This window comes from Cyprinodon variegatus, unplaced genomic scaffold, assembly GCF_000732505.1.
Source record: "Cyprinodon variegatus isolate N-32 unplaced genomic scaffold, C_variegatus-1.0 Scaffold937, whole genome shotgun sequence".
Classification (NCBI taxonomy): Eukaryota; Metazoa; Chordata; class Actinopteri; order Cyprinodontiformes; family Cyprinodontidae; genus Cyprinodon; species Cyprinodon variegatus.
Genome location: NW_015151390.1, coordinates 71048 through 81452, shown reverse-complemented (window position 1 = coordinate 81452; position 10405 = coordinate 71048). Strand labels below are relative to the sequence as shown.

The window sequence follows — 10405 nt, the reverse complement described above, 5'->3', positions numbered from 1 at the left end:
CGAGTTTAATCTCGTCATGGCAAAAATATTTTTTCTCTTCATGTGTGGCCCTAATACTCCGTCGTATTCTACAGAGTCCTGCTAATGACCTGATTATTTGACTCTGGTGCGATGAAACAGAGGTATATCTTAAAGGTGAACAACACCGGAGCTCAACTGTCAGAATGAAGGAACTATAGACGAAAGCAGGAGTGGGCATTTCCAGTTTTCAAGATCTGGTTTCCTGATACCTAGAGATATGTCCTGAAACACCTGAATCAATTATTAGCGAGACTCTTTGAGACCGTGCATAACAAGGATATGATTGAGAACGGCTGGAGCTGCCCATCACTGGACTAATGCTTGGGTCTTCAACCATGATCAGCAGTACCCACTGTCCTGCATTTATAGGAGCTTCACACATCTGAAGTGAATAAATGGGTAACAAGCCTCTGCAGACCTCTACAGCTTCTGAGGAAGCATTGCAACCATTCAACCTGAGTGTGTTGTAGCAGACACATCAAAAACTGTATGAGCCCTATTTCATCCCTTTGACATGAAAACTGACTCAGAGCTCATCTAATTAACTATTTCTGTCCAGACAGAGACACCTTTGGAGCTAGTTTTCTGTTACATTTTCTAACATAGAAATTACTGCTTCTGTCTCCTTGAACCCCAGTCAGCCTCAGCAGATGGCCGCTCACACTGAGCCTGGTTCTGCTGGAGGTTTTTTCCTGTTAAAAGGGAGTTTTTCCTCTCCACTGTCGCTACAAGCATGCTTAGTGTGAGGGATTGCTCTAGAGTATTGAGTCGATGCAGTCAGCTGGCTTTCCTTAGATAGAAAACTTTGAGCCAATCTGACTTTATGATCTGGTTGAATTATCTATATAGAGCCCCTTGAGTTGACATGTGCTGTGAATTGGTGGTATATAAATAAACTTACACTTGTTTACATTTTGTCACATTATATAATAAAAGGTCAATATTTTATTGGGACGGCATGTGATAGAAAAACTCAGTGCATTCAAAAGCTCTAAAGTAGAAGGACCAGGACACTGAGCTCTAATAATATTGGATTCTGTAAAACATCATGTACATCTGTACACAAACTCCTTTACTCTGGTTTCATATAATTCCATGCCAACCAACTCCCTCCAAAAATCATCTATCTGTGAATTTGTTTGGGTGGTGTGCCTCTTTTTTTTTTAAACATAAGTGGGATCCATAATAAACTGCTTAGATAATATAAGTCAACACATAGGACAGGTCTGGAAAATATCTGAGAAGTTTAAAGAAGGATTAGGTTCTAAAACAGTGTCCTGATCTTTGAACGTCTCATAGAAATCTGTTCGATCCATCATCACCATCCATGTTCACAGAGTACTACTAATGTACTGAAACAGATCTAATCAGGCATCAACCCAGAGCTCAGGTGGGATAAGTTATTAACGAGGAAACCATTGGTCGATTTCTCAACAAATCTGCTGTTTAGAATTGGTTACATAGATTTATTCCATTTCTAATTCAAACTGAAATATGGACAGTATTTGCACCATTGATTTAAGTGTATCCCTGAAAATAAAATTTGATTGAACATATGAGAAATTGTGTTGTTGGATTAGTCAGTATATATAAGCACTTTAAAAACATACATCATTCAAAACATATTTTAAAATTTGTCACAATATATATAAATATCTATGCATTTTAGTCGTATAAGGAGTGGAAAAGATATGTAATGCTTTCCACCAGCCAAAATAATTTAAATTAAGCAACTTCTTAAGTGATATTTTTTATCTATGAGACACCTAGCTTCAAGAAATATAGTGAGAATTGAGGAAAGTATTGCTTCAATAGAATTATATTTTAAAATTTTGCATGGACATTAACTCCAGTGCAATGTATATTCAAAAAAATATATCTAGCCATAGTTCATGCTTATACTACAGTAGGGGTTGGGAACCTGTGGCTCCGGAGCTTTTTCAAAAATTTATGAAAATGTAATTTTTTTGTTTTGTTTTATTATGGTGTGAATGAGTTTAAACAAACATTCATTATGTTTCCCAATGCTGTAAAAAATTGTATAATGAATGTAAACATTTCTTTCAACAAACATTTGCGTCATAGCAATAGAGATCAGTGTTCATAGCCTGTAACACGCGTTTTAGCGCCACAAGGCAAACAAAGCGGAACACTGCCAAAAATTTTAATCTAAATAATTTTTTCTTCAACTGAAGAGGTAAATGAGACACTTTGCCAATGGGAGAAGACAAATTACAAAAAAAAAAAAAAAAAATTGTTGAATTTTTCTTTTATCTCCACTTCTGTTTAAATAATTTGCTTTACTGCAAAAAAAAAAAAAAAAAGTAATGTACGTATTGTCTTATTTCGAGTGCATGTTATCTTGTTATCATATTTTGAGAGTGAAAATACTCATTCCATTGGCAGATCGTCTTATTTACCTGCTTAAATTAAGGCTAAATACCCTAAATTTAAAAAATGTTTTACTTATTTTTAGATAATTTTTGCAGTGCAGGTGTGTCTCAGATCATGGATCTCGAAGGATGATAGCTGATGGAAACAGAGGATTCAAAGAAGGGACTGAATAATTTGCTTTCATAACCAACGCGGAAGGAATGCCTGCATTTTTGCTTTGTGAGGAGAGGTTGTCATCACAATGTCAATTTAAAAAATATTCATTTGGAATGGCATTTCCAGGGAAGGCATGCTAAATATGCAGCCGATCACAAAGTCGGGAGTGAGAGAAAAAGTGCGACTGCAGAATCTCTGGATAAATCAGAGGAGTGCAAAGATAGATTTAAGGAGTGGATTGCATCTCCAAACTCCACTACTGCTGCTATTTTTGTTGCAAACATGGAAAAACATTCACAGATCAAACAGGTAGCGCTCTGATGCAGGTATGTCAACTTTCTTCCATTTTATCCCCAAATCCTCAAAATAAAAATAACACCAAGTAACCCTGGATGACGGAGGTTGTGAGATTTAGGGGTTAAAGAGCTCTGCTCTGATGGATGTCAGTTCCTGCTTGGTTCCTCATGATTCAGTCTACTCCTCCCACCAGAAAACACGTCCACCATAGAAAGATTCCTTTATCGTGTTTCTATAATTTCATCAATACAACAAAACCTAAACCACGCGATGAAGGGCGGTTAAGAGGTGCACGGTGAATTCCATGCGGTGAGAGCGTTCACTGCTCCTCACTCACCTAATGCTACTGTGTGATATTTGTTCCAGGGTAAACATTTAATCATGAATGCTTATTATATATTTAAGCCCACATAGTCCTTTTTTATAGTGGGCTAATACACTTAGAGCCTGTTTGCCATACAAGGCTTATATAAGACTTTAAAATTTTTTGGGCTCCAGACACATTTGTTTTTTGGTCCAATATGGCTCTTTGAGCAGTTTGAGTTATCAACCCCTGATCTACAGTATATGGGAAAAGCAGTAGCTTCTCATATATTAGAATTCATTATATAACAACGTCATTTAGGAACCTTGCCTTGTATACTTTTGAACGGCCATGTTGGAAGAGGAGGAGGCCATCTTTAAACTGTCCCAACAAAGTTTAGAGCAGGAAATTCTTCCTACTGAACTAAGGGACCAAACCCAAAAACATCTTTAAACTTTATACTTGGCGAAATACAGTGAAACAAGAACCTTGGAGCAAACCTCTTCACTACTAGAGTCTAGTCTAGTGGTGTCACGCACCACTACATCTGATGCTCTGCTTTGCACTCGCTGATGTGTGGCTTGGCAGCTGCGCAACCATGGAAACCCAATCCATCAAGCTCTTTATGAAGGTCACAAGAAGTTTGGAGGTTTGCTATTAACCCTGCAGATGCTTGTCACATCCTCTGCCCCTGATGGTCAAAAACCAGAAAAGAATTAAAAGAAAACCTAGACTAATTAACAACTGATTACTTTTCATGGCACCAGTAAATAAATTGCATTGATGTAACGTAGAGGAGAACTTAAATCTTTCTAACTTGGCACAATACATTTATAAGCCCATGTAATTCAGTTTCCTGTTCTTTACTGAGATGTTTAGAAATGTAACATTAGTAAATGATTAAAATAAAATGCCTACTGACAACTACAGATGACTTTATGAGTTATAGCTCCTTTATAAGTTTTATTTTAGAAATGTTCTGTACAATGCTTTCCCTTTGAAAATGGAGCTTACCAGCTGTGTGACGGATACATAAAAACCACAGAAGTTGATTTTGCCTTGTTTGAATTGAAGTTTGGACAAAATGAAAGCATTTTGATCTAGAGCTACCAGCTCATTTCAGAATGAATCATCATACAGACTTAAAATCAAATTACATAAAAACTCAAACATTCTTTCTGGGTTCTTAAAAATATATGTTTTAAAAACATCAACCATAACTGGGTTGCTGTCGGGGTTTTTTTACCTACTTTTATTTATTTTTTACTTATTGATTTTTTTTAGATATGTGCAGTGAGAACACTAAATGATGGAGTGTATATTTATGAACCAAGCGTGCTTTTTCAATTCTGCTTATACCAAAACCGCCGTCCTCGTGTTTCAGTGTTAATTATGGTTCTAGCATATAGAGACACCACAAATCTGTGATATTCACTTGAATATGCTGCTAGCATATGTGCAGATAATGATTCCCTCTTCAGAAAAATTTGTTAGGGAGCAAAAGACAAATAGGCATCTATTTTTAAATATACATTGCACTGGAGAAAATACCTATACAATGTTTTAAAATTAAAATTTATTGAAGCAACACTTGCCTCAATTCTCACTTTATTTCTTGCAGCTATGCGTCTCACATAGCAAAACCTGACTAAAGGCAATGTCATTGAACAAATTAGTTAAATCTCTTCCATCAGTCTTATTATTCAACTAAAAAAGACCAAAAAAAAAGTGCTATCAGGGGCTCTCTGTAAGATCCGTCCATCCATCCATTTTCTATCACGCTTTTTCCCTGCTGGGGTTGTGAGGGGTGCTGGTGCCTATCTCCAGCTGACTAGAGGCGGGGTACACCCTGGACAGGTCGCCAGTCCATCGCAGAGCAACACAGAGACAAACAGGACAAACAACACTTCATGCACACACTCACACCTAAGGACGATTTAGAGATGCCAATTAACCTAACAGTCATGTTTTTGAACTGTCTGAGGAAGCCGGAGTACCCGGAGAGAACCCCACATGCACAGGGAGAACATGCAAACTGCATGCAGATACACCACGGGTCAGAAATCGAACCTGGAACCTTCTTGCTGTAAGGCAAACCGTCACTTTACTGTGTAAAAGAAGACTGAATCAACATCAGGCGGGACGCATGAGATGATCCACAGGTTCTATATATTAGAACAATGTTGATCTACTACTATTCAAGAAATAATTTCAGAGTAATAAATGCTTTGGCAAGCCGTTTTGATATTACTATTATTACTATTACTATTTTGCTGAATATTTATTCCATATAATTAAAAAAAAAATCTTTGTCTAAATGTCCATTTCAAACAAAATGACATTCTCCACATCTAGAATAAACATTCTGAATTTCTATAAATTTATTTCAGATCTCCATATTCCTAATATTACTGGTCAGCATTTATATTATTTTAACCATGAAAAAATGTTTTTCCGATTTCATAAATATATTTTCAGTCAAGGTGGTAATTGTCCGAATAGCCACTTAAAAAACGTAAACATTTCTAGATATATAAAACTTAATTCTTACTAGTATAATTTTGCTTTTTTTTTACTTTCTAAAATTCAGTTTCTGCGACAAAAATGTAATTTAGAAAATATATTATTACAGTTAGGTCTAGGAGTGTGATTTTGATCAGGAAGATTCTTATTTTAGTGATCTACAAATGAAACAACAGAGAGGAGTGCTTTTAATAAATGTAAAAACGGCCTGCCATAGCCCACTTCATATAAACTTATGCACTAACTGGAGAAACAAACTTCTCCTTTGCTCCTTTGTAGCTGTAGCGCTGTTTCTCTGTCTTTAAAACACATTCTCCTTTTTCATTTTTTTGCATTTCTGCATTAAAATCTCTAGGTCCTTTGGGGTGAAATAGACACATCCCGTTGCCTGTTGTCATGGTAACTCGTCGAATCGGTGCTCCACTGGCTTTTCATACTTGTTGCGCACGCGCTAAACTCTAAGTGAACCTAGCTAATATTGATTGAACTAATTTATTGCTGACGTTGTGAAACTGAACTCTCAGTGTTCCTGACTTTAGGCTAGATCAGTTTAGATTTGTGGATTTGAGTCTGAATTTGTTAAACTTGCTTTTTGAAAAGGACCCCAGACCTGCTCTGCCTGGACAAAGTTTGCCTCACTAATTTAAACCCTACAGGTTGGAGAAAACCTAAAATGTTATGAAATAATTACGGAGAAACAGTCTATCTTGTTATGAGAATGATTATTTTTTATCCCAAACACTCCTTAATAGGTTAAACAACCCCTCTCTCTTAGACACCTTGCAGCTCTGAGGCCTCCATAAATGAAACTCTGCAATCATTAATCAATACATATAAAAGGAAATTAATAGATTGATTTTTTTTACACCACAGAAGCGGAAAATGTTTACAATAATTACAAAATATATCAGTTTTGTTTTCTGATTCAAATTCATATCAGTTTAAAGTTAGTTATTGAACACATTTTAAAATGATTGATCAAATATCAGAGCTGGTTCTCTAAAGATAAACACAGTAATAAAAGTTTGACAAGTTAAAATATTGTTATTTTCTTGTGATTTTAAGTATTGACTGAATCTAAAAAAGCACCAGTTACTAACTTTGAGGCTTGTTATTTCTAAAACTGTCGGACAGCAGAAATGTTGGAAAGAGGAGGGGATGAAGATCAGAACTTCTGCGCTCTGAGGAGGAAGAGGAGGAAAAGAGGGTTTTCACAGATGACAGACAAACATTTGAACATTGGATTTAAGGAACTTCTGTTCTTTTAACCTCCCAAATATTTATAAAGTCTTATGTAAAGTAGCTTGATATGAAATGTTGCGAATTGGTGTTATATTAATAAACTGATTAGATTTTATTGTTGTGCTGCATTCTCCTTTAATAATAAACAGTTTAAGACCAACATCTCCTGTTTCCCTTTATAAAATGCATGAGAGGGACTTTCCTCTGCTTGCAAAAAAATAAACTGGTAACTTTTTTTAATTAAGATTTTACACTGATGACTTTATTTGTATCAAAGTGATTTTATTTTTACTTCAGTACATTCTTGTTCTACTCTTTTCACCTAAATGTCTGACACAAAGCTGCCCAGGCCACCTCTAGGCTGCTCAGTCAGCTACATTTCCTTTTTGATGTGGCCTACAGATGTTCTGCTGCACTTTTTCGACCTGTTAAAATAGTCTGTTATTCTGACTGTAATTTTTCTCCTTGCTATCTCAACTGTGAGCAGCCATATTGACGTTATGGCTGGACCTGCTAGGCCCAGCAAGCCTTTAAATTTAGACTCAGCATGTCTTTATTCTAGTCCAGGAACATGATTGAATAAATTCTTAAGTCTCTGAAAAACAACATAATAAAACAATTCTGTGCACATGTAACTTTTAGGAATTTTGCTCAAAAATAAAACATTATCTTCATTCATTCAATGCTTCACCTTTATACCCTGTTGGCTTTTTTCGCTGCCGTTGTTAAGCTTTTTGATATCTCCATTTAAGAAAGCATCTAAGGCAAACAATGTACAAAAAATGTAAATCTAAGTAAGTAAATTTTTCCAAAAACAAGTGCATTTCTTCCTGAATTGAGCAGGTAAGTAAGACTCTTTGCCAATGGAATAAGACAGTTTCCATTTAAAATAAGAAAAAACAACTATATTCTCTTACTTCAAGTGCATAATATCTAATTTATCTTATTTTAGGGGTAAAAATGCTCATTCCATTGGCAGATCATCTTATTTTCCTATTCAAATTTAAGGTAAATACACTTGTTTAAAGACATTTTTACTAATTTTCAGAATGTTTTTGCAGTGCATATTTTCTATTTTCATCATTTTTTTTAACCAAATGTTGGTCCAGACTTTGACTAGACCTTCTTAAAACATGAATATGTTCTTAGTTTGTAACTTTCCATTGCAGGTTTAGTGTCCTGTTGAAAGACCTGAAGAGTTTTGCAGCTCCCAACAGATTTCCTTTCATCTTTGCTTGGCTTTAGCTCCATGTATCTGCACAACAACACAAACCGACGTTCCCGTTCCTGCTGAGGAAAAGCATTCCCACAGAAGTATGCTACTACCAACATGCAGCATTGATGTATTCAGTATGGTTTTGCATCCATGCAAGAAATTAAACTTTTTCCCCGATTTTTGGCAAAATTCAAGCAGGACTTATTCTTGTTTTCTTTCAAACTTTTTATCTTGACAGCCTTCCTTATAGGTACGATTTGTGCAGCGGTTGCTGATCATCCAGAGCGTAAAGTCCTCAGGGCTTATCAGTGTAATCAGGCATTGCTTTGTTTTGTAACACTTTTGGATTTTAATTTAGAAAAAAAAAACATTGCCAAACTTCCTTCCATGCAGCTGGACTTTTTTCAAAGTGATTTGATTTAACATTTTGGTCACCCTTTTTTTTTTATGTTTCTGAATTTCCACCCACCTTGAACCTAGTTAAACGAATTATAACACACCAACACAAGCCAGAAGGGCTACTATAAAATAAATTCTGCATACTGTATCTTGTGGTGCTGCAACCTGACATTAGAACTAGAAGAACCCTTGGAATGTATATAAAAAAAGATAAATTAATGAAAAATTTTCTCTGTACTGAATCTTAATGCTTTAACCCCATTATCTTCTTATTAACAACTTGATGTCAGCTTTTTTACATTTAGTCTGTTGTTTTGTGTCCAGATAACTGCAGCCTTTGCAGGTCTGAATTGATTCCTTTGATTAATAAGCAAAAACATGAAAACTCTTAATACCCAAAGGGTGGATGATAATCACCCCTATAAGATATAAAACAACACCTCTGACTTCTGGTCTCTAAAATATGACAGTTAGAAAACTGAAACTTTAGCAGCTGAGAAACTGTCTGCAGACCTGAGGTGTTACATTGCATGCATTTGCCTCTGACTTTCTGACGCTTTTAGACCCAATTTGCACAGCGTCTGCAGTAATAACCACACACAGGGGAAAATTACACTGTAACAGGCAGGTGTTTTGTTTTGATTAGTCACGTGATGAAATGAGAACTGAAGTATAACCGTCACTCTTTGCGTTTAGCTGATGTTGACTTTTTTTTTAAAGGAAATATACTCATGTGTTTGAGGCTGAAGAAGGACTCTCCTGAGAGTTTTGGAGATCTATGGCAAGATCCAAACCTTTACAACCCAGACTACTCTGTCTTACAGACTTTCTTCTTCTTCTTCTTCTCTTAATCTCATATTTTCCCACTATAGTTTGTTGAATCTTGCCATGAGGACAAAGATATGAAGGCATCTACTTACTTGATTGAATCATCCTCGTTATTGGTCTTCACTCTCCTCTGTCCGCCTCGTCCTCCTCCCGTAGAGCTCCCTCAGCTCCAGTTTTTACTCTGCAGGTCGAGGTCTGCTTCGATTTCTCAGCACAGGCGGAGCTGCTGTGATGCTGCAGGTAGGAAACGGCTGAGGCGTGGGGGCAGAGTCAGAGACAAAAGACATGCAAGGTGGGTGGAGGAAGTAAAGAATGTGAGAGAGGGAAGACAAAGAAAGAAGACTTGATGACAGAAAGAGGATCTTTAATTACAAGTCTTGATATGAACTTTAGCAACTTTGTTAGAGTGCAACAATGTTTACTTAAAACATCTAAATTTTATTATTTGTCAGTGTTTTTAAAAAGTTTCAATGATAAAGAGAGCGATGGAGAGGAAGTGAAACAAATGACGTGAATGAAACCACAAAGCATCCGTCTGAGAGTAAATCCAGGAAGAAGACCCACATGCATACAGTTATCATCACGCAGCACCAACATTCAGCCTATTTAAACTGACCATTTGGCTCTATGTCACTATTTGAATAGATGAGGTTCCTGATCACCTTGACGACCTGATTTAAACTCTAAAGCAGCAGAGTTTGGCTAAAGTTTACAGGCTTAGAAAAAACGCTTAGTGAAGCAAAATTTTATTCAGATTAACAATAAAGGCGTTTTTCACAGGAAAGAGCGCCGCCACAGCAGCAATTGTTTGCTTTCATCTAGTTTTTTTCTTACCCTGTTCTTATGACTGTGTTCAGCAAAACCTTATGAAAGGTCTGTCAAGCTTCAGCTCGGGGCACATTGCTCACTGACCCTTAGAGAAACGCTGCTTTTACCTTTGAATAAACTGATAGAGATGAAATCTATCATTTATTTTTGTTTAAATTGTGTCTCACTTCTTGGTAAGGCAAGGCAAGGCAAGGCAA

The 10405-nt window shown here is 36.3% G+C and overlaps 1 protein-coding gene across 1 annotated transcript in view; it reads right to left on the bottom strand.

Moving 5' to 3' along the window:
- txk (TXK tyrosine kinase) overlaps positions 1 to 9642 on the bottom strand; it is a 28386-nt gene extending 18744 nt beyond the window's left edge. Inside the window, exon 1 of the mRNA XM_015398477.1 lies at positions 9473 to 9642. Within this exon, the coding sequence (XP_015253963.1) occupies positions 9473 to 9485 (13 nt within the window). The 5' untranslated portion in view covers positions 9486 to 9642. The remainder of the gene's footprint in view (positions 1 to 9472) is intronic.
- Between the last annotated feature and the right edge of the window lie 763 nt (positions 9643 to 10405).